General features: G+C 42.5%; 1 protein-coding gene across 2 annotated transcripts in view; it reads right to left on the bottom strand.

Annotated features, from left to right (window-relative positions):
- The window catches only part of LOC134456677 (nuclear GTPase SLIP-GC-like), a 43,218-nt gene that overhangs the window by 3,674 nt on the left and 14,682 nt on the right, over positions 1-24,862 (bottom strand). For both annotated transcript variants that reach the window (XM_063208130.1, XM_063208131.1), the window contains exons 2-14: positions 10,983-11,633; positions 10,485-10,596; positions 9,470-9,689; positions 9,167-9,376; positions 7,890-8,084; positions 7,531-7,709; positions 7,389-7,428; positions 7,236-7,313; positions 7,044-7,125; positions 6,569-6,690; positions 6,287-6,466; positions 6,022-6,179; positions 4,835-4,964 (exon numbers count right to left, since the gene is read on the bottom strand). In XM_063208130.1, the coding sequence (XP_063064200.1) occupies positions 4,835-4,964; positions 6,022-6,179; positions 6,287-6,466; positions 6,569-6,690; positions 7,044-7,125; positions 7,236-7,313; positions 7,389-7,428; positions 7,531-7,709; positions 7,890-8,084; positions 9,167-9,376; positions 9,470-9,689; positions 10,485-10,596; positions 10,983-11,633 (2,357 nt within the window). The remainder of the gene's footprint in view (positions 1-4,834; positions 4,965-6,021; positions 6,180-6,286; positions 6,467-6,568; positions 6,691-7,043; positions 7,126-7,235; positions 7,314-7,388; positions 7,429-7,530; positions 7,710-7,889; positions 8,085-9,166; positions 9,377-9,469; positions 9,690-10,484; positions 10,597-10,982; positions 11,634-24,862) is intronic.

Raw genomic sequence — 24,862 nt, 5'->3', positions numbered from 1 at the left:
GCGTACTCCAAATATTTTCCCAAAAGGTATGAATCGCTGTTTGCTAGTTGTCTGCTGATGTTGCATAATCTTTTGCATGTTTTTGGGAATAAATCAAGATTTTTTTTAAACAAACACCTGCCCCCATTACAATGACCAGGGGCCTCATGTAGGCTACGCAGATCACTTACGGACAAAAAAAGCTACTTAAGCTGTTTTCCACAGCCACGGTCAGATGTACTAAAACAGACTAGACGTGGAAAACTGCGGATCTCCAAGAGAATTTCAGGGCTGCTGTGGAAGTTTTTTTTAAGTGTGGAAGTTGCCGTAAGTGGTGCATTGCGTCTTTTTGGCGGCACACAGAGGCATGTAGCGCAACTACATGTGTTGTAAGCGTTCGGAAATATTGCAGAGATTCAGCCAGTTTAACGTGGATTTTAATGTTGATGCACGTGATTTAAAAAAGAAAAAGGCAGCTTGTTAAAATGAAGCGGACTCATGAAACTATCATGAGCGGTCTCATGAAACAACGACATTGGATGCCCATCAGCAGTAGGCCTATTATTTCAAGTATTTGAATATTTTCTGGATCTGCGATGTGTCTTCTCGCATTTGTTGGGAACGTCCTCACCGCAGTGCTTGTCTTTCTATTTTAATAAGGCTACAACATTCGTCCATCAATTAACAGGTGATTTTATAGGCTAACTGAGTATTGACTGCAAGTTATTCATACATGTGGTGTAGCCTATGTGTAGCCTACATGTGTCATCTTTCATATTTATACCCGACATAAATGTTTATTTCTCGGAAGCCTCGCGACTGCCTCATCGCAATGTGTTTTAATGTAATGCCTTGTAAATATCAATTGTTGGGAAACCTGCATTGAACTGCAGTATAACATGACAGTTTTTTTCTGCAGTCCTCACATTAAGTATTACCAATGCCTGATTTTATACACGCCAAAGTAATTTTGTTAGGCTATTGCGCACAGCCTTCCTTTTAAATTGGCTACCTCCGAAACAGCGCCTTCACCTCGCATCATGAAATGTAGGCCTATTTCCCGCGTTCCTTTTCCAATTCTTTCAACCAATGAATCAGTGGTGGACGAATTACACCAGTTATGTACTTGAGTAAAAGTACAGTTACTTTGCATTGAAAACTACTCAAGTAAAAGCAAAAGTATTCACCTCACTTTTTTACTTGAGTAGAGGTACAAACGTATCTGCCGTCAAAAATACTTAAGTAGGCCTATTAAAAGTAAAAAGTAAAAACTTAAAAATGAAGCCTTTGGTGCAATTTTAATATTTAAGTGTTGTAGTTTGGTCATATCTAATTAAATATCCTCTGATTTTCATAGGTTATACCAGTGTTTCTCAACAGGGGTGCCGCAGACCCCCCTCAGGGGTGCCGCGGAAACGTGGCTTATAAATAGATTATGTAATATAAATACATATTTGTCTAAATTGATAAGGTAATGTTAGTCAGTGGAATCTTTCATCTGCCATTTACACACAACTATAAAATTAAGTAAATATAGGTCGCCCCAGTCAGCTGCAACTTCGAACGTAGGTCGTGTGACATCTCCAAATGTGTTACTTTTCTAAGCTTGTGTGGTATCGGATGCGATGCCATTTTACGGCTTGTTGGTTTGGGGTGCCTTGAAATTTTTCATGAATTGAAAGGGTGCCTCGCCTTAAAAAAGGTTGAGAAACACTGGGCTATACCAACATGTTAGAACTAGGCCATAACAGGCCTCAGAAACACTGTGGAGTAAGTCCATGGATGTTATAGGATCAGAAGTTCATTTTTACCTCTCTAAACATTTCATACTGACCCTAACATGCCCAATAGAACACATGAAAGGACCATTAATATTAAGAATGATTAGGCTGAAATTGATTATGCCTATTAGAACAACTACTACAATACCCCAGCCATAGGCCTACAGTCCAGTATAGGCCTACTTATTTGTGACAGCAAGGTGTTAGAGTATGAAGTACTTCATGTTTATTTTTTGTTATAATTATGGTTTTGGCAGACCTCTTCTTCTTATTGTTGTTGTTGTTGTTGTTGTTGTTGTTATTATGTAGTGTTTGGTTATGTTAAGGTTGGCTTAGGCCTATATATGGACAAATAGACTTCTTGCGGTTCTAAGCTACCTTTAAAGATAGGAACATCTTAATATACTTGTAATGGTCTCTATTTGCTAGATGCCAATGATTTGCATTAGCCTAGGCCTACTTGATACAACTTAATTGGAACACTTATCTGTCTGATCATGAAAAAGCCTTTTGTGCCTGTGCACATCACTTGGCCAATATTTAGCCAAAGTCCTTTTTTTTTTTTACTTTGTTACTGTTCCTCGCTTTGGTGGTATTGCCAGTGCTTTTCATAACCACTGTAGCCTACTGACTTGACTTTAGGGAAATGATACATGTTGCAAGGATACATGTTGCAAGGATGTTGCATGCAGCCTCACTTTGCAACATGTGGTGGCCAAGGCAATCCTAATGTAAAGATAAAAAATAACCCTTTACACAAGACTCTTTTCCATAATGTTGAAGCAAATCATCTTTTTGGTGACAGGAGAGTCTATTAGTAATTGATATCCCCAACTACTTCAGAAAATACTGCAATGTAAGAAGGCTATCACAGAGTTATGCGCCTGGATGGTTTGGAATAAGCAGCATGTTTAGGCAACCTGTGTACTTGACTCAAGAAACCAACACGATACAAAAGCGGCAATTATGTGACTCTATTGTAAGCCACAACACAGATATAGCACAGTAAGTCGAATAAGCAGTATATTAAGTACCAATTCGCTGATTATTCAGTTCAAACGCGAAGCCTATCTAACAAATTCTGTCTTAGTGTCAGACGAGTGCAGCCTGCAAGCTAAACTTCTCCCCCTCACACAACGAACAATGTGCAGATTGATACACTCCAACAATGTTACTGTCGCCTGCTTTATTGTTTTGCTGTGCTTTCCGCATGTTACTAGTAAGTACCGTTTCTTCTTATTTCAATTCATCTTGCAAGTTGCAACAGTGGACACATCAGTGGTCTGGCTCTGCTTTCCTTCTAAAACCAATTCTGTACAGTAGAGCTCGTCACGTGACACATTACAACCAATCACAATGCCGAATCTCTGAGTCTGCCAATCAGATTCAGTTTCACTTTCTTCACACCAGCGTGAAGATTTAATTTGAACGAGTAAGGAATGAGAAAGGAACGAGTGTTTCTGTAAATGTAACGAAGTGAAAGTACTACATTTCGCTTTGAAATGTAGTGAAGTAAAAGTATAAAGTCTTACCAATTGAAAATACTTGAGTAAAGTATGAAAGTATGAAAATGTTACTTAAGTACAGTAACGAATTACATTTAATTCGTTACCACCACTACAATGAATGCACATGAATGGGTCTGTTCATACTAATTAGAATATTCATATAGAATATTTAAGGGAGGAGGCAAGGCGGAGACTTGGGCCCAATCTCAATTCACCCCTTACCCCTACCCCTTACCCCTCCAAACGGAGTCTGCCTGTCCGAACCCCTCATTTTTGAGGGCTACAAAGTCCTCCCCCTTACCTCTACCCCTCTGCCTTAACGACTATTGGGATACCCCTACCCCTACACAAAACGGAGGGGAGGGGTAAGGGGTAGGGCCAAGGGGTGAATTGAGATTGGGCCTTGGGCCCGCGTGTGCTCGTGCATGTGCGCAAGATTTCACGGCAAAACCTGGTTACGCACTTATTGATACATCCAAATTTTTTGTCCGTAAGTAACTTTAAAGAATTTCGCGCCCGCACTTTCTTGAAAGGAAATCAACGCACTTCTTTGTACATGAGGCCCCAGGATCTCGGAAAAGGCTGAAAAAAAAAAAATCTCATGTACTGACAAGTCCAGGGTGTCAGCATTACAACTGCATGCTGAAAATGACTGAAGCTTTAGCCTTGCTCTTGTGATGAATGTGGCTCTGCCTTGCTCCACAAACTTTCATTTGGAACTATGGATTTTTCAGAGTTTACAAACATTCTGCTGCACACACATAATAATTCTGTAATGCAAAGCCACTAGGTGTTTAACATCCTAAGTCCAATTGGAGCAGTGTAGTACGTGGCTTGAACCTGCTTTCGAGTCAGCTGGATGTTGTAGCTGTTTCCGTGTTCATGTACTCCAACCAACTCAGCATCCAGCCAGAACAATTCTTATTGCATGTAAATCAGACTAGCTCTATGCTCTGTAAATGAAGCTATATTTTATCACGCCAGTCACATGTGAGCAAAACTTATACTTGACATATAGTATAGCATATCCATGTGTGAGACAGTTTTTTTCAGGCCGCAAGTTTAAGTTGGCCCCTTAAGGTCTCTCTGACCAACTTTGCCACGGCATTGCTGCACTATAGCCTTTATTAGGCCCCCCTCCCATCCCGTCCCTCCGCAGCGCACAGACCCCTTTTGTGGGATCCACTGCGCCTATTGCTGCCCAAATATACACAAAAAAACAAATCGGAATATGTCTCACATGCAGAGGCGGTTCCTCCATAGGGGCGATTTGTGCGACACACTACCAAACACAAATTATTTTTTTTTATTTTGATCTAACATTAGTTGCTAGGGATTAATCTGCTGTAGTCAAACCAGAGAAGATGGATCTAACAAGAAGCGACACTCAATACAATGTCCATTGCAACATTCGGACCCGTGATTTTCGGCCGCGGCCGCTCACATGTACAGTAACTGCACTCAATGTTGTGTGACATTTCACTAAAACAGTAAGCACATGATGAACATACTTCAACAGTAAGAGATGATCAAGAACAGATGAACAGTAGCACAACATGAACATACTTCCTTTCCAATAAAGTGCAAAATGTGATCCATTGCTTCAGGCTTGCTGTAGCCTTTGTTGACGTTGATGGAGCAGATGCTGAATTCATTGATCTTCTCCTGTACTGATTGTCCTTTTTTCCCCTGATTTCTGTGCACATTAAATGGACAAAATGTCATAAGAGACGCCTCTACATAAAAAATCTCTTTTCATTCTGTGGTCTATGTATGTATTTATGAATGTATGGGAATATATGGGCAGCCGTGGCCTTTGGCTTAGTGGTTAGAGAGTTGGTCTTTCAATCCAGGGGTTGTCGGTTCAAATCCCCCCTGACCTCCCCCTACATCTCCATCCATGACTGAAGTGCCCTTGAGGAAGGCACCTAACCTTCATTGCCCCAGGGACTGTAACCAATACCCTGAAAATAATAGTTGTAAGTCGCTTTGAATAAATGTAATGCAAAGCGCAATGTTATGTGTGTATGTGTGTATAGTAGGGTTGGAGGGTCCACGTGCACCTCCCGGAATTTTTCAGAATCTGACAGGTACCAAGCTAAAATAATGTCCCATGGGCCTTATTTTAACCTTTTACTGGACCTGACTGAACCCCGATAGATTGAAACAATGATACAGAATGGGCCATAACCTCTGAAGTAAAGTACATACAGAGACATATGAAGATGGAGACGTGGAATGAAGTTGTTGTTTTTGACATTTTACATTTTTAAACTGCATATTTGGTCATAAACTGCAATAAAATGGCCTCAAATGTGTAGACATTCAACAATCTTTTCATTCTTTCAAGTCTTTTTCACCACCTGCTCTTCTTTTATGATTTACAGTGGAAAATTGATTATTATATTGGGTATCAAGAAGCTGAAGAAGATTACATTTTTAATATCTTATCCAGTCTCTGGTAGAAGTTTATAGTTCAGTTGCATAGTTACCAGACAGATCAGCTAGTGTTTGTGAGCAATGATGTTCACTTTGTGTGCACATTTTGTTGTTCATATAGGCAGGTTCCTTGCCAGGCTAATTACATCGTACATGGCCATGTGATGGCAATTGAATGAAGCCAAATCCAATAAACTTCAGCAGCTTGCTACAGTACACCTCCAGGATGCAAAAAATGCTCACCACACCACAGTGAGAAAATATAAAATTAGATGGGGTACAAAGAGTTTACCAGTTAACAGGTTAATACTTACAAGAACAAAGTATTGAACTCCTCCTTGATGCTGTTTTGCATTCCGTCAGCCAAAGCCTTGTTCAGGTCTCTTGTTTGTCCATCTTTTGCCCTGAAGTAACCTTTGTTCCTGCACAAGGCTCCCAAGGTCTGATGGAAACCACATCCATCTTTTCCTGTCTTCATGAGGATATTTTACTTAGTGAACGTGTTGGGTAAAGCATGATGCAGTAGATCTGTATCAATCTTTGCAGCCAAAGAGCACATCATTTAACTAAAATGCTTACCGGCGCTTTCACTTGTTGGCGTATTATTTCAACAGATTGATCTGCTGCCTGCTGAACTCCACCGGTGATGCAGCGCTCCAGGTGACATAGGCATGGGCGTAAACGGTTCCTTCTCAAACTCAGCAATTCATCATCCAACTTCTTCAATAACTCACTGCGGAGTCTAGATCTGTCTTCATTCTAAAAGAAAAATAACAGACCTGGCTGAGCTTTGCCGCAGGCTCAGGGTATTGATAGACAACAACACTATAATACTAGTAATACTAATATGCTAAAAGTTACCATTTCTCCGGACGCTTGAAAGAGGTGCAGGATCCCAATGGCACTTGACAAAAACTGTGAGGCCCTTTTACTGGTGTAACTGTCATAAAATGTCTTTATTCCCTCTCTGAGATATGGAATCTCTTGTGATTTTACAGACAAAAGGACAAGATGAAGACAGAATGAGTATACAGCTTGGATAAATAAATATACATTGAGAGTAATAAGTATTTGATCCCTTGCTGATTTTGTTGGTTTGCACACTAATAAAGATATGATCTGTGGAACCAGAACCGTTAATGGTTGGCAGGGGTTCGAATGCTTATTTCCCTCATACAGTAAATCAATTATTGTACGTATATTCTTTAGTTACGTTAGAATACACCTACCATTAAAATTATAGACTGATCATGTCTTTGATGGCAAACCAACAAAATCAAAAAAGGGATCTAATACTCATTACTCTTATTTATCTGCATGGCTGTTGAGGTTTTACCTGTGTCTTTTTGTTGCAGATGTTCTTTTGACCGAAATTCTTGTGAACTCACAGTAAACACTAAAGGGTTGATGTTGTAATTCTTGAAATAAAAAACAAACAAAAGAAATCAATCAGATGTAAGCACCACATAAAGAAATCAAACAACCATAAATACTGTACTTTTTAGAGTTGAAGAAAATACTGGGATACCTCATATGCCTTTCTCCCAACTCGATCCTTGGCAATGTTATTCCTGTGTAGAATACACTTCCGTTTTCTCTCAGTATCCTAGCAGATAGAGACAACACGTCAGTCACATGAAATTACTAATAAACTGCTCGATTTGTATTCTTTATTACTTACATTGCTGACTTGCAGATCTTTATCTGTGAGTTCCTCTGACCTAAAGATTCAATATGTAGCATGTTGTCATTTTTCATCTAAGTTTGAAATACCATAATAATGCATAATGAACATACGTATTTATTAAAGGGTTGACAGTGACCTCATGTAAGACTGTGCATGCATAGCATCGGTTTTAGTGCAGATGAATGCAATGCTGGTGCATTCTCCTCCCTCAACCATGTCTGCCATGTTGGTGTCGAGAATATCCCAGGCAGCTTTGTCAGACACGGCACGATTAATATCACTGACTATCCACACAACTGTACACTCTCTCAGCATCTGTAGAAAAACAGATTTCTCTTTGTTACATTGAAACGTTGAATATTGCAGCCATGACAGAGATTCTAAGTACACCAAAACATTTCGGAACAAATCGTTTAATAAAACAATTCTAAGATGCTAATGGTGGTTTATTACAACAATTAAAGACGGCAAAGGCAACCAGTTCGAGGTAATTACCTCTTTCCACATCTCATCTCTTGTCTGATTGTTATCTCCATTTCCCGGAAGGTCAACAAGCACAATGTTCTCCGGAAGTTCTTTCTGTTTAGGAACTTCAATTTTTACAGCTTTCACAATTGGCCAGTACAGCTTCCCAAAGTCATCCTCGCGATGTCTAATATAGGGTCTGATTTGTTTCGAGAGAGCCTGGGCCTGTTAAAACATGGAATGATAAATCAGGTAAGATTCAATATAGGTTTGAGTGGAATACTGCCAAGAAAATCTTTCAGTACATCTATCATACTACTGTACGTCTATCATGTTTGTTTGTTTGTTTATTTATTTCGTTTAGTTCAGCAGGGACCATGCACAATAGATATTGTTTACAGAAGTAAAAAGATGGCTTGTGCCAGATTATAGCTATATAGCTGATTTCCATCTGCAGTCCCTGGACAGGTAAACAAAATAGTACATGAACAAAGAAGCCATGGGTTCATAGCCCCAAACAACACACACATACACATACACCCACACACATCACCATAGATACGGAAGAGCGGTAGGAATCAGTGTATCAGTAGAAATGTAAAAGTAAGAAATATTGATAGGATGTCAGGTGCACTGGTAAAAGTAATAAATTGCCACCATAAACTTGATGTGTCCCATGGAGGTATAGAGTTTGATTTTGTGTTTAACCAGATACTTTGCCTTGAGTAGACGTTAAAGATGCACTGTGTAATATTTTTAGTAGTTCATTTCCAGAATCCATGCTGCCCATTCACAAATGTTACCTTTTTAACAAATACTTACCACCACCATCAAATTATAAGTATTCAGTATGACTGGGAAAATTGCACTTTTCATACATGAAAAGGGGGATCTTCTTGATGGTCCACCATTTTGAATTTCCAGAAATAGACATTTTTAGCTGCAAAACTTACTGTACTTTGGTCTTTTTACTTTGGTCATAATAGTAGGCCTAAATACTACTTTATTACTTAGTAAATATTCATGAAAAGATCAAATTTGGCAATAGGCAGGACAATTTCAATGAGCAGTATATTTGCAATTCCTATTCTGGCAACAATCTTACACAGTGCACTTTTAAGTCAAATTATTTAGTAAGAGTTATTTCAAAGTTCAAAGTAGGCCTACTTTATTTAGTGAGAAAACAACTCAAAAAATCTTGCATCACGTTGCCTCACTGTTTTGTTACTAAAAGATAGCCATATTATTAATTAAGTACACACTACACTGCATACATACCCACAATATTGCATTGTGTTGTAACTCACCTGAGAATGTGTGAAAGATATGGTAGTTGATCTCAGCAGATCAGTAACGTTACAATTGCCTTTCAGAAGTCCAAGAAAGCTTTTTCCAATTGCGTTATGGCCATACAATGCTTTAATCTTGTCTTCTGCCATCTTGCAGATCCGTTCATTCCTCTCGTCCTTGGGCTCTTCCAGATAACTAAGTAGGCTTTTCAGCTCTTTGCGCCATTCCTACAAATTAGCAAAGAAAGTTTTGATATTACCTTTAAGATAGTGAGTAAGAATGATTAAAAAAGGACTAGTAATAATAGAAAATCATTAAACCTCTTCTGAGATTAAATCAATAGTCGCTCTGTAGTTTCCCCCAGTCTTGGCCTCCACCTGTATGATTACTGATGTACAGGCTTCCAATGACCCTGTTGGTAACAGGTCAGGCTCTCCAAGGATGGCATTTAGCAAGGAGCTTTTCCCACAACCTGTTGGTCCAAACACTCCAACGGTAGTTTTCTTTGACGGTATCTTTTGCAAGTCCCAAATACTGGCACTATACAAGGGGAAAAATGTGTCAGGAGTCACACATACTGACATGTTGTCAGTAGTTTATAAAATGAAACAACAATGTTAATTTTACTCAAACACGCCTATTAGTAGTAAATTGTGAAAACTTGATTTCAAAGTGGTCTCTTTTTTTTTTTCGCGGCTGTAAGACAGACTACACCAAAGTAGCACAGGGAACCAAAAGAATTATTGATAAAGATTAAGACACTGAGAAATAAAAAATGGAAATATTAAGATTTAGATTAAAGGAGATTAAGGAAGATCAAGGAAAATTCATTCATAAAGCAGATGAAGGGAGTATTACCATACACCAGTACAGCATATTTATATAGGTTATAGTATATACTGTATTAAAGGTAACAGTGAGTCCAAGACCAATGTGAGAGTGACTTGGGACGAAAAAGTGATGAAGTGTGTTAAAAAGAGCTGAATCAGCCTGATGCAGTTAAAAACGTTGTCTTGAGGTGTGAAGAACGTTATTTTGATGCCCAAGATACAGTACGCTAGATGATATCCATACATTAACATGCCTCTGAGTGTGTAAATCAATTTGTTATAAGACCAAGAAATAGGCCTATACAAGGAAATCCAAATGAGAAAAAAGTATACACTTTTTGACTTTTGACAAGTGACCAAACCCAAGAACATGCAACAAACACACAGGTATCAGACACTGACACAAAGGCAGATTGTGAGGACAGATTTTGTACATTTACTCTCTAGTAAATTGTCGGAATTACAGTTACAGAATGATGATTATTTGACTGAAACAGGCACCTACCTAATGTAGTCAGTAAGTGTTGTACTGGAGCAGCCATGCTGTCTGAGTTTCTCCTCAAGTTTATGTTGAACCTGTACCATAACTCCTTGTCCCTGCTGTATGATCTCTTTTTCTGTAGGCAACGAAATATCGGTGGTTTGTAATGGACAGAATAAATACTGTGGGTTTCTAGTCTGGCTATCGCGACAAGAAAACTCACAGGAGCTTGGTGAAACTGCCTCTGTATGTTATTGAACAAAGCTACAAGTCACACAGTCACAGAAAAGAGAGAGTACTGTGGAGTTATGGAGAGCTCATTGTTAGCTTTGTCAGCAACGTGACAGGTAACATGCTGCCTATTAGTGGCTAATATGCCTAGCATGTTACTTTATTTGTAGTAACATTTTGGAATTCACAGTGGTGACCAAATAGAGCCATGTAATTCACTTAATGTGTCTGTTTTAGACCAATAAAATGGACATGAAAATTAAATTGGCAATATATTACTGAGATTCTCACCATCTCTTTTCTTCTTCTTCCCTTCTCCATTGTCAGCCAAATCAACCTCTCTTCCTCTTTTCATTGTGTGTTTCCCACCTGGCTGAGGTGAGGTCCCTGTGGTGGCACCGTCAGTATCGGCACATGCGAGATGACACCCTCTGTTTTTCTCCATCATACGGTCAACAATATCAAAGAGATGAAGAACTGGACTCTGGTGAAATCTGTAAAGTCTCAAGTCACACTCTCTTAACATCAGGGAGAAAGGATCCTCTCTTTTATCCGAGAAAGATGCATACTCATGTTGTGCATTCACAACAATGGTGTAACTCAAGGCCTCATGGCCAAACTTGCTCAAAATAGATTTCACCTTTTGTCTGTCCATCTCTGTGAAATTTCCAGGCCGCAGAACAAGGATGAAGGCATGAGGCCCTGGAGCGGATAGGAACACACACTCTTTCACTCTGGCTGTGAGCAGGGTGTCATCTGCACGAAACAGGTCAGGAGGGTTGATAACGGTAACGAGTCGGCCCCATACCTTGCCTCTGACTCGCTCACTGACTTGTTCTTCCGACGCTTCGAGACCTTCAGTCTGAAAAGCATCTCTTCTCACAATGAGGTTTCCCATTAAGGCATTGTCCAGTTCATTCTTGCCCAGCAATACAATTCTCACTGAAACAGATTATTTATGACATAAAATATGAATTAAACAGGGGTGAAAATTAACCAATTACATATATAATGAAATTACTGTAATTGAGTATTTTCTATGAGTAATTTGTTCCTTTAATGTTATCCACCATTGTTTGAGTGTACTGCGAACTCAACCCCTCAACTCTAAAATCAGAAAATTGCCTCTCGCGGTTTTCTCAATATTGTACCATTCGCACATGTCTGTGAACCTTGTGTGAGGTGTTTCCCTGCAGACAAAATTGACACAAAATTTGCATGGCAATTCGTTCATTCATGAAAAGTGCCCACATACACATGTCCTGTAGTAGCAAGCATGTCACCAGCCTTTGAGTAAAAAACTATAAATTACGAACTGTAACCCAGGCTCACTTAGGGAGATGAACGAGACAGAGAGCGTTCAATATGGGGCATTCAATCATGCCTGTAGGTCAATGAGCTGCGTAGCTGAGGTCCTGCCTCCTTCACTTCAGATATATTCAGCAACACAGTGTTGCCAAATTAGCGACTTTGTCACTAGATTTAGCGACTTTTTGCCGTCCTCTGGAGACTAAAAACTTAATCTAGCGACTTGAGCGACTTTTTGGTGAATCTGGTGACTTTTAAAAACTTGTCTTTTTGACAAAATCATTGTTTTCCCCACGTAACCGTGAAAATGGCGTCTTCCGAGGCGTTTTCAGGATTCTCGCCCCTGCCTGAACGACTATGGATTTAATATCTCTGTGGAGGACACCCACAACAATGGGTCTTTCTCAAAGCCTAGGCCAGTGTCCTTCCAAGTGTATCAGCCTAATTAGTCACGCCCAGTGATTGGATACCCTTTATTAGTCACACCCAGTGATTGGATATTCTGTAGAGTTCACCAAAAAGTATCCAATCACTGGACGTGACTAATTAGGCTGATACACTTGGAAGGACACTAGTCTAGGCTTTGAGAAAGACCCACAGTCTGCACCGTATGCCTCTACTACAAGCACGCCTATGAGTCGTGTCCGGACTGCTGCACGTGTAGCGGGCAGAGCATAGTGCTGTGTAGGAGGTGCCACTTGGTGTCTGGCGACGCAAGCCAATTGCGTACCGAGCGTAATTAGGTGGCACAGGTGGCATGTCATTTCAAATGGTGGCGGGAGCTTGCAAAAGATTGCTTTGTTGGTGGTGCAGTTGAGCCAGGAGGTTGTTGTTTGCTGTGCGGCCATGAAGTCGGACGTTTGTGTCGGTAGTGCGAAAATGCGAGGTAAGTTTATTCTTTCTAGTTCTAGGCGCTTGTTTTGGCCGAGTCGTAATTTCACATGGTTGATCTCACATCTGTTTGTCTTGTAGCAATTTGGGGCTTTTGGTGAGCCACGACGTGGCCCAGCGCAGTGTGACTCCTGTCCATCGTCTATTTGTTGCTTGTGTGTGTGAGTCAGTGTGTGCACGAGTGTATGTCTGTGTTTGTTCATTTAATCATCTGGGGCTATGTGCAATATATTTGCCTGAGGACAGTGTTGGCTTGCAGTGCAAAACGTGTGCAGTGTCCTATCAAGTAGTCATTAGTGCTTACAAATATTTATCTAGTGTGCAGTGAATATTGTGTGCAATATAAGGTGTGTGATCAATGTGTGTACCCTTTATTTCCTTGATTTATTTTGTTTGAAGTGATCACGTGTGCATATTGTATGTAGTACACCTGTTTGCTATTCACTAAAGCACTGTCTGTCTACAAATTGCTGCTGCATGCCCCAGAGGCCACTATTTATTGTATGTCTTCTTAATTGTTTGTTGTTAATGACACATTTTCTATTTTTGATTACGTCAGCTCCAATTGTTCCTTTACACGAACAGCCTGCATTAAGGCATTTAAGAGGTCAAAAGGTGTTTTGCGCTCAGTAGCGCACCCTGGTGGTTACATTAGCTACTGGCATGAGGCGCCGGCGTCTCACCTTCATGTACCGCATGGTCTCGCTGTAATCCCAGAACTGCGCTTCACAGGACCAATTTGACACCTTGCATAACCTGATTTACATCATCTGTCTGCGTTTGGCTACGTCATGCGGGGGCGTTCCCATGCCTCACTCAGCACATCAGATGGCAAGAGTCAGGTAACACCTTGCAGGCCTTTGCAGACACCTTGAAAGAGTGGACTGGGCTGAAGTTCCCCAATTCACTCAACTGTCACACGGCACCAGGTTGGCACACGGCCAAGCGCTGCTTCGCATTATACCACCTATGTCACCTCAGAGTTTCCCCAAGGCGAGAACGGCCCCAGGGAGGATGTGGGTCTCAGGCCTTGCCCTTTGACGACTCCATGCGAGCGCACCACCGCTAGGGAGGCCATGACTACCCTGACAGAAATACTGCACAGCACGTGCTAAAGGACGGCAGCGAGACTGGGGGTGCGCTGGCCCACCACACCCCTGGTTCCACGACGTTCCTTCCTAGATGGTCGCTACCTCCCTGACAGCCTGACAGCCAAGGTAGAAGCTTTCGTCCTCGTCGTTTCCTTGGTTAACTTCCCTCACAGTCTTTGTGAAGCATTTTCTTTCCCAATGCCCCTTCTTCCCGCACTTCCTGCATTCGGAATCTGTTGCTGGGCATTTGGCTGCATTTTGGTGCTTTTCATTACCGCACCGATTGCACTTGCTCTCCCCTTGGTAGCCCTGCTGCTGTCCTCCGCTCCTCTCTCCCTGCGGTTTCCCTCCTTTCTTCACGAACCTCTTTTGTTTCACTGCTTGCACCGCCAGTGGAGCCTGCTGCTCTTGCTGGGTTATCTGTTGTGCTACCTCTTCAGCTTGCCTCACCATAAGCACTGCCTTTTCGAGGGTTAAATCAGAAGTTAATTGCAGTTTTCTGGACAGGTCTTTATCCCTTATCCCAACGACCAATTTGTCTCTTATGTGTTCATTTTTCTTATCGCCAAACTCACAGTTCTCACTCAGTTCGTGCAGGGCTCGGATAAATGTCTCCGCCATTTCCCCTGGTTTCTGTTGCCTTTGGTAAAAGCATGCCCTTTCGTGTATTGGGAGGGAAAGTGGAAAACAGCGATCCTATAGGTTACGTTCCAAACACGACCCATTTTTCAGCGTACACAATAGGATGAACTACTACCTGTGAAAATCCAAAGTCATTTTTTGCCCTTTTAAGAAAAATAGAAATTGTGCCAATCTGGTCGGAAACGGACTACAGCTCCCAGCATGCTGTGCTTCGCGCCTCGTTGACAACACAGAGAAACAAATGAACGCGAACGAACGCAAGTTCTTCGCATATCTTCACATTCTTGTAATCCTATGAGTTCCACATTGTCTTCTTATTACACATATATACACGCGATCATTTTGGTATGGTTTTAAATTCTCTAGTAGATATGATGGCTTCTGTTGTGACGAGTAACCACCTCTCTGGCTCATGTTTGGCTATGCTAATTTGGCTATGCTAATTACATGGAGTAAACAAGCCACACATGCCAGTCAGTGTAGTTCTGTATTAGCTTTTTAAAGAATATTAAAATCAGCTCAGATCAGTGAAAAACCGAACATTTTACCACCTGGTTCGATAAAACGGGCCAACATGCCCATAATATGACTGCCACTACTTCTACTTCGTCGTCAGGGCCGAGATGTAATTTTTCAAAGAAAAAAAACATTCATTTGTTGCAGGGGGTTGGAACGTTGCCAGCAGGGGGCGATGAGATTACTTTCCCTCCCAATTGTGTTTCGTTTTGGTATGAAATACTCATCAAACTTTTCCAAGACAGTCTCATAATCATTTTCGTCTTCTTCCTCCGTGAAGGTAAAAGTCTTGAAAATATTTTCGGCTTCGTTGCCCATTGCGTAAATTAACGTGCTAACCTGGACGTCGGCATCCTCGAGGCTTAGCTTGGAAGCTGACCTGAATCGTGCGAATCTCTGTCTCCACGACGGCCACTCTCCCGGTTTCTCAAAGTTGAAGTTTTCCGGTGGCTTGAACTTTGCCATTTCTGTGCGTGTGTTCTCTCCTAGAGCACTTCTGACACCATGTCAAATAAACTGTTGGCCGACACAGCTTACTGAATTCGACTTGTCTGCTTTATTAACAACTCGCATATGTCATGCTGCTTACATGTTTTAGATCTCGTCTGTCTAACACACGAACTCTCGCGTTACTTGCTATATATAATGTATTGACTACGTAATGCACCTTTTACATTACAGATACCTTGACATCTCCCCCTCAAATTATTATACTTCTATAACATGGGGTCACAACATTAAGCTTATAATTAGTAAACCTTATTACCTGTTAGTTTAAACAACTTAAAAGAGTTACTGCTTTTCTTTCTTGTCTTTACACATTAACCTTAAGATACTGTACTTCTCAGATTACTTCAAAATGTAAATCATAACTCAAACTTAACTTAAATTCTTAATAAAACTTAAATTCACTGTTCTCTGAGTTGCTTAACTACATGTCCATTCTTTTCACAGGTCTACTAACTCTACCAAACCTGGTCACTGTCAGTCCTTCTGGTGTTACTGTAGGACTCTTAACATTACTCTCACACAGTCCCTGGTCAGAGCCGTGTTGTGGTGTTTCTTGCTCTGGCTCTGTGGCAGGTTGCCCTCTTCCATCGGTGGCGGCACTTGTTGAAGATGACGCCTGTTTCTCCTCATCTCTCCTCCTCCTGGCGACTTCACCTGGTATGAGCGCGGCGTGCCGCACTCCTGCTGCACCGATGCTCGACCTTTCCACACCTTCTCCCCGTCCAGCTTGGACAGGACGTGGTCACCTGTGTGCAAGGGTGGCAAGTCCCTCGCTCCGTGTCTCCGGTTGTAGTAGAATGCCTGTTGTTGTTTGGCTTCTTCATCACGGCGACGGATGAGGTCACGGTTTGGCTGCTTTGGAATGAGGTTTTTCTTTAGAGATGGCAGTGTGGTGCGAATCTTACGCCCCATGAGCATTTCTGCCGGGCTCACTCCCGTGGATGTGGTGGGGGTGGCACGGTAGCTCATTAAAGCCAATAGGGGGTCGTCCTGCTTGAGTATGCGCTTTGCAGTTTGCACAGCGCGCTCTGCATGCCCGTTCCCTTGTGGGTTGTGCGGGCTGGATGTGGAATGTTCAATGTCATACAGCCTGCAAAACTCTTTCCAAGCATCACTGGTATACTGGGGCCCGTTATCACTGACTAAAAGCTCAGGGATTCCGAACCTGGCGAATGTTGCTTTCATGGACCTCACTACCTGTTCTGTAGTTGTGGTTGGTAAGTGTAGTATCTCCAGATACCGTGAGTAATAATCTGATATTACTAAGTATTGTTTTCCTTTGTATTCACAAATGTCTGTGGCTATCTTTTGCCAAGGTCTCTCAGGCAGGGGTGTTGACAGTAACTGCTCTCTGCGCTGAGTGCGTCTGTTTGTCAGACAAAAGTTGCACTTGTCAATTTTTCTTTTAATGTCCCCTGACATCTTGGGCCACCACACAGTCTCTTGAGCACGTTCTCTACACTTGGACAGGCTCTGATGTCCCTCGTGTAGGCGGTCTATCACCTCCTGTCTCAAGGCCTGTGGGATTACAATGCGACAGCCCAGCGTGATCAGGCCCTCACACTCAGACAGTGAGTCTCTCATGTCGTAGAAGTCTCTAACACTGTGTGAAGTGCTACTCACTCGTTTGGGCCATCCATCCCTGATCAGCTTTCTCACGTGCTGGAGCTGTGGGTCCTCCTGCGTGGCTGTCCTGATCCGGTCCAGCTTGCTTTGTGAGACAGGCCAGCTGTGTGTCACTGCGTTCACGTGGCTCGCAATGACCGCTTCCGTGGTGCTGTAACTCTCCTTCAGCGGGCTGCGTGACAGTGCGTCGGATATGACCAACGTTTTGCCCGGTGCGTACTCGGCCTTTGCATTGAAGCGCATAAGCCTCATCAAAAGTCTCTGACACCTAACAGGCACCGCGTCTAGGTCTTTGCTGTTTATCAGCGGCACCAGCGGCTTGTGATCTGTTATGAGTCTAAATTTGTCCATGCCAACCAGGTACTTCTGGAACCGCTCACAGGCCCATACTCCCGCCAAACATTCCTTCTCGATTTGAGCGTACCTGGTTTCCGCGTCCGTTAATCTTCTGGAGCAGTACGCTACAGGCTTCCAGCTCTCTCCGTGCAGCTGGAGCAGGACTCCTCCCATCCCGTAGCTACTCGCATCCGCTGACACTGCGGTCGGTCTCTGTGGATCATAGTGGGCCAGTACAGGCGAGGTGACGAGGGCTTCTTTCAAGCGCTGAAACGCTCGCTGCTGTGGCTGGTCCCAGGTCCAGGCCATCTTCCCCTTTAGGAGATCGTACAGTGGGCCTGCGACGTTTGCCATGTCTGGTATGTATTTGCTCATGTAGTTTATCATGCCTAATGCACGTTTCAGTTCATGTACATTGGTGGGCGCATCCAACTCTCTGACGGCGCTCACCTTTTCCTTTTTTTTCTCCCACGGTTTATTTTAAGACTTTTCTTATTACATTCAGAAGATGCAATTGGAATACAATACAGTCTGGTTTAAAGAAGAAAAAATATATAAACAAAAATAGCATATGAAATATCTTTAACAACAGGACACCCAACCCCCCTCCCATCAACCCACCCGTCTGAGCTTATAGGCTGTGCTAACAGAAGAAGTAAACCAGGACTCACAACAACAACAAAAAACAACAAACAATGACAACAGCAACAAAAACAAAAACAGAAAAAGAAATATATACACATAAAGTAGTCATCAACAGGAAAACTGTTCTGAGAGACATCTGATCGGAAAGGGGGGTATGGGGGGGTGGGGGGTGGTCTTAAGTCTACAATAAAAATGGAAGACATAAGGAGAGTTACATCATAGTGGATCTGGCAGCGGCATGTCTAAGGATTCAACATGGGTAAGAAAGGGCTCCCAGACTTTATAGAATTTAGACACAGCTCCTTTCTTCAAATGTCTAATCTTTTCGAGTTTTGAAAAGAACAGGACATCTTTTATCCAAAGGGAATGTGAGGGGGGATGTTTAGATTTCCAGTAAATCAAAATTAACCTCCTAGCTATGAGAAACAGAAAAGCAGCAAAGTCTAATTTGGATGAAGATATCTTAATGGTATCAGGGAGGACTCCAAACAAGGCTGGTATGGGACATGGGTCTAATTCAATTTGCAGCACATCTGAAACAGAAGAGAATATAGAACACCAGAATGTATGTAAAGAGGGGCATGTCCAAAACATGTGTACCAGAGTGCCACGGTGTTGACGGCATCTGTCACAAAGTGGATCAGTGTTAGGATAGACGCGGGATAGTCTAGCCTTTGTCCAATATACACGGTGCAAGAGTTTGCATTGAATCACCCCGTGCCTAGCACATACTGAAGACGAGTGAACTCGGCCAAGGATCCAATCCCAGACCATTGTCAAATCCATTCCCAAGTCTTGAGACCAGAGTTCGAGTAAGGTTTCATCAGAAGAGGAACAAAGAGATAGTATAGTTGTATATAGTATGGATATCAGCCCTTTGGGAAAGAGAGGTATCTTAAAAATCTTGTCGACAGAGATATCGGGAGGCAAATTGGGAAAGTCTGTGTATATTTTCCTATAGAAGTGTCGTACTTGTAAGTACTTAAAAAAATCTGTGCGGGGAAGCTCAAATTTCTCAACTAGTTGTTCAAAAGTAGCAAATACCCCATCCACGAATAAGTCTTTTACTGTAGCTAAGCCCTTCTGGCGCCATAGCCTGAAACTGCCAGGTTCCATAGAAGGAGGGAACAGGGGGTTACGGCTAAGTGGCATGAAAACAGATGGAGTTTTTACTCCTAAATGGTTACAGAACTGCCTCCATATACGCAGTGTGGATGTAACAAGCGCATTCTTTCCACAATTTACTTTTTTTAATAGGGGAACACAAGTGACCAGTGCGTAAAGAGTGTTAGGTGTACTTGAAAGTGACTCCAACTGGCACCAAACAGGGGATTCCTTAGGATCTGCCCGCATCCAGTACTTCACTATGTGCAGATTGCCAGCCCAATAGTAAAATAGAAAATTAGGTAAAACCATACAACTATTATTTTTAGGTTTTTGTAGGACCGCTTTACGCAACCTTGGAACCTTTTTGTTCCAAATAAACTGTGATATGGCCATATCCAAACGGTGAAAGAATGCTTTGGGAATGAATACAGGAATACACTGAAAGAGATAGAGAAATTTGGGGAGGACATTCATTTTAACTGAGTTGATTCTACCAGCTAGAGATAAAGGCAGTAATGACCAGCGGTTGAGATCGTCTTTGACACGTGAAAATAATTCTTCAAAGTTTGTTTTAAGGAGGTTGTTGAAGTCAGGGGAGATTGCCACACCCAAGTATTTAAACCCATCTTTTGCCACTTTAAAGGGCAGCTGTGTTAACATGCTCAGTGTAGTTTTTTTGCCAACAGGGAAGACTTCACTCTTATCAACATTAAGTTTATATCCAGATAAGGTCCCAAAGTGTGTTAACGTCTCAAGAATATGTGGCATAGACTCTAATGGATTAGAGACATACAAGAGAAGGTCATCAGCAAATAATGACACTTTTTGTTGTATGCCATGGCGCGCTATTCCCTTAAAAGTCTCAAGTTTACGGAGTGCAATAGCTAGCGGCTCAATTGCCACTGCAAAGAGGAGAGGGGAGAGAGGACAGCCCTGTCTAGTACCTCTATAGAGAGGGAAACAGTCAGAAGAGTTGCCGTTCGTACGTACTGAAGCCAGAGGGGAAGTGTACAGGAGCCGCACCCATGAAAGAAAGCTCTCGCCAATGCCAAATCTAGATAGACAGACAAAAAGATAATCCCACTGGACCCGGTCGAACGCTTTGGACGCGTCCATTGAGACGACTACCTCAGGACCTTGGGAATTTTTAGAATCATAAATAATATTAAAGAGACGCCTTATATTGAAAAAAGAATGCCTGTTTTTTATGAACCCTGTTTGATCTGGATGTATAATGGATGGGAGAACAGATTCCAGTCTAAAAGAGAGAGCCTTCGCAAGAATTTTTACATCTGCATTTAGTAATGATATAGGACGGTATGAGTCACAGTTGTCTGGGTCTTTATTCTTCTTCAATATTAATGAAATGGAAGCTTGTCTGAGAGAAGGTGGCAGAGTACCACTTAATAAAGACTCATTGAACATGTTTAATAGAAGAGGTGCTATTTTGTTAGAGAACTTTTTATAAAATTCTATTGGGAGACCGTCTGGTCCTGGGGATTTCCCAGACTGCATGGCAGAAGTTGCCTGCTTTATTTCATTTTCCGTGAGAGTTTGGTCAAGGGTCTCCTTCTGTGAAGGATCAATGGTAGGCATGTCTGTTGTTATGTTATCAAAAAAGGATATCAATGACTGGGGGTCCGTGTTATGTTCGGGTGTATAAAGGGCACTGTAAAAGTCTTTGAACGCCTTATTTATTTCTAGAGGGTCAGTAACAACACCTAACGAAGTGGCAATTCTAGGAATTAAATTGGATGTGGAAGCCTGTCGCAGTTGGTATGCCAGTAGCTTGGATGGTCGCTCCCCGCTCTCATACAGAGAATGTCTCATATTCAGTAATTTAGATTCTGCCTGTTCTGTAGCCAAAATATCAAACTCAGATTTGAGGGTGATGAGTCTTTTAAATACCTCTGGCGTTGGGCAGGATGCATAGTTATCATCAAGATGGGCTATATCAGCGAGAAGCTGTGCTTGACGTTCCCTTCGCTGTTTCGCCTGAAAACCACAATAGCCTATGATTTGTCCTCTAATGAATGCCTTGAAAGTTTCCCAAATAAGTGAAGCAGAGACCCCTGGAGAAACATTAGTTGACACAAACACCTCTATCTGGACTGATACAAAGTTAACAAATGCCTCATCTGAAAGAAACAGTGGGTTAAAGCGCCAAGGGATGCGAGTGTTGGGCTTCTCAGGGAAAGACAGTGTAAGAGACACTGGACAATGGTCTGAAATTACAATGGGATTGTAAGATACTGTACGAGTGTGGGAAAGTAACCTCTTATCTAAAAGAAAAAAGTCAATGCGAGAGAATGAATGATGCACTGGAGAAAAAAAGGAAAACTTTTTAGCTTGAGGATACAGAAACCGCCATGGGTCACTGACACCGTATTCCTCCATAAAAGATCTGATCACATGAGCTGATTTTGAGTCGCGAATTATTCTATTGGAGGAGCGGTCAAGAGAATTATTTAAACAGCAGTTGAAATCCCCTCCTAGCACTAAGTAATGGGACTGGAGGTCAGGAATTGTTGAGAAAAGCTTCTGGAAGAAGCTGTCATTGTCCCAATTAGGTGCATATATACTGGCAAAAACCACTGGCATATTATATAGAGTGCCTGAGACAAAAACAAAGCGCCCATTAGGGTCTGCCACAATATGCAGTGCTTTAAATGGGACTGATTTATGAATTAAAATAGCTGCTCCTCTTGCTCTGCTAGGGAAATTAGAATGGAATAGTTGCCCAACCCATTTACGTCTTAGTTTGGTATGCTCCAGAGATCCTAAATGTGTTTCCTGTAGAAAGGCCACCATTGCATGCAGGCTATGTAGGTGATTCAACACCTTACTACACTTAACTGGGGAATTTAAACCCTTTACATTCCAGCTAACAATAGAGAGATCACCTCCCTGGGTGATAGAACCATTAGCTGTCATACCATGTTAGATAGGTAAGTGATGTAAATAGTAAATGAGAGAATAAGAGAGAGAGAAAAAAAAGGTCTGAATAGAGTAGTAAGACCACGTGGTGGTGGTTGTGGGGGGGGGGGGGGGGGTGGGGGGGGGGGGGGAGGTAAGGTAAACGAAGAAAAAAAAAAAAAAAAAAAACACACACATACATTCATAAGCCAGACACAGCTTCCCAAACAAGCTGCAGTTATGAACATTTTACCTTCCAGAACTTCAAGAAGCTAATGCTTCGGTGGGGTCATGCAATGGTAATTAACATTAGGAGTAACAACTGAGTACTAAATATAAAGGTTAAGACATCCACTTGCATAAAGCGGCAAACGGATATAAAAGTACCATAGTCCAAGTGAGTAAGTGAAAATAAAATTAAATGGGGAGGTCAGTCCATAAACAGATAAGTTTTTTTTTTTTAAATAGAATAATAAAAAAAAGAAAAAAAAAGCTCTTGTGTGACATCAAGCTCACACTTGCCTACCTTCAAATAGGCTTAGGGTGTAAAATGGCAAAGTCCCATAGTCCAAGTAAGTAAGTAAAAATAAAATTAAATGGGGAGGTCAGTCCATAAACAGACAAGATACCAGAGTCAACATTCCCCGTTCTCTTAAAATAATGACAGAAAAGAAAAAGGGTCTTGAGTGCCAATTCACAAATTACCTACCTGAATAGCCTGGGTGTGTTTTATCATTATTGCCACGGTTAGTCCATTTCAACATGGTTATTGGATGCGACGTCGTCATTCGGCTCAGCTGTTTCTTGCGCCAACCCATGCAGTCGGATGAAGTGTTCAGCTTCAGTGGGTGTTTCGAATTTGTGCTGCTTGCCGTCCAGTAGAGTAATTCGCAGGTGGCCGGAGTAACCGCATCCATAGTCCTTGACCGCAGAATTCCCTCGAAGCTTGCGTTTGACATCAGTAAATTCCTCGCGTTTCTTCAGTTGGGCATTCGTGAGGTCGGGGAAAAGATGCACCCGTTTGCCATCGTACTGTAGAGAATCGCCCATCTCTCTGGCTTTACTAAGTAGAACGGCCCGGTCTTTCTGATACAACAGTCGTATTACCATTGCCCGCGGTGCCTCGCTCTGCTGCCTGCGGAGGGCTCGGTGAGCACGATCAATGGCTGGTTCAAAGTCAAGGCCCAGAGTGTCGTGCAGCCATTTAGCTAGCCAGCCAGCTGCATATGATCCCTCGGCACCCTCCTTCAACCCAATAACTCTGACATTGTTCCGTCTTGATCGGCTTTCCAGATCCTCGCATTTATTTTTCAAGGAAGATACCTCCCTGGTCAGAGTGGCGACGGCATTGCGTAAATCATGTACAGAATCTCCACAAAACACAGCACTGTTCTCCACTTCGGTTAGCCTGTTAGCATGGGAGTCCACCGTAGTTTGCAAAGCACTGGTAGTGGAGGTGAATTCCTCACGTACAGAAGATATTTCAGTTCGCAACGAACCAACAACTGACTCAATTTTCCCACAAATATCTGCCTTCAGTATATTCAGCTGGTCAGCGAGAGTCGTAATGGTCAAAGGAGCAGTCTGCTCGTCTTGCGAACAATGTTCAGTGTCTTTAGCGTTGGCAGCTTGCGGCTTAGACTTCGGCATGGTTGTAGACAAAAATAATTTGAACGTCGCAAAAATTCGGTTAGACAACCGGTTATTGGAAAAATAACACACACAAGGTCAACATGAAATATAAAAACAGGCTTTTGAACGTGTACTCATCTGTGAAATAACTATTTCCATCGCATTTTCCAAGGAGCTCGCTTAACCACGTCTACACGGCTCCATTACCCGGAAGTCCCCCCGGCGCTCACCTTTTCTGGGTCCACTCGAACCCCGTTGGCGTCCACGATGTGGCCCAGGAAGCGTAGCTGTGGCTGTGCATAAACACATTTTTCTTCATTCAGCTTAAGGCCTACTTGCTTCATCCGTTCGAGTGTGCTTTGCAAGTGTCTGTCATGTGTGGCCTTGTCCTTTCCATGCACAATCACGTCATCCATGTACCCGGCGACTCCTTCCAGGCCATCTAGCAGCTCATGCATTTTGCGCTGGAATATCTCTGGGGCTATATTAATCCCAAACGGAAGGCGGGTAAAACAGTACCTCCCGAAAGGTGTGATGAATGTGGTTAAAATTCTGCTTTCTTCGTGAAGCGGTATCTGCCAAAAGCCTGAGGCAGCGTCGAGGGATGTGAACACGGTGGAGCCCGCCAGCTTGGCCAGCGTCTCATCTGTGGTAGGTAGCTGGTAAGTTTCTCTCTTCAGGTTCTCATTCAGCTTCTGGAGCCCTACACAGATTCTGACGGCGCCTGACGGCTTCAGGACTGGCACCATTGGCGCGCACCATTCTGTCGGTTGTGTCACTTTGACAATCACGCCATGTTCCTCCATGCGCTGTAGCTCAGCTTGGACTTTCGATAGGAGTGGCAGTGGGACTCTCCTGGCTGTGTGTACAGCGTATTGCATGGCGTCGTCACGTAGGTGTATCTTCACCGGGTCGGTCTTCATCGTGCCCTGGTGGACGGCTGCTGCCTTC

Source organism: Engraulis encrasicolus, chromosome 10, assembly GCF_034702125.1.
Source record: "Engraulis encrasicolus isolate BLACKSEA-1 chromosome 10, IST_EnEncr_1.0, whole genome shotgun sequence".
NCBI classification, from domain to species: Eukaryota; Metazoa; Chordata; class Actinopteri; order Clupeiformes; family Engraulidae; genus Engraulis; species Engraulis encrasicolus.
The sequence above is the reverse complement of the archived record's forward strand: the minus strand, read 5'-3'. Positions and strand labels throughout refer to the sequence as shown.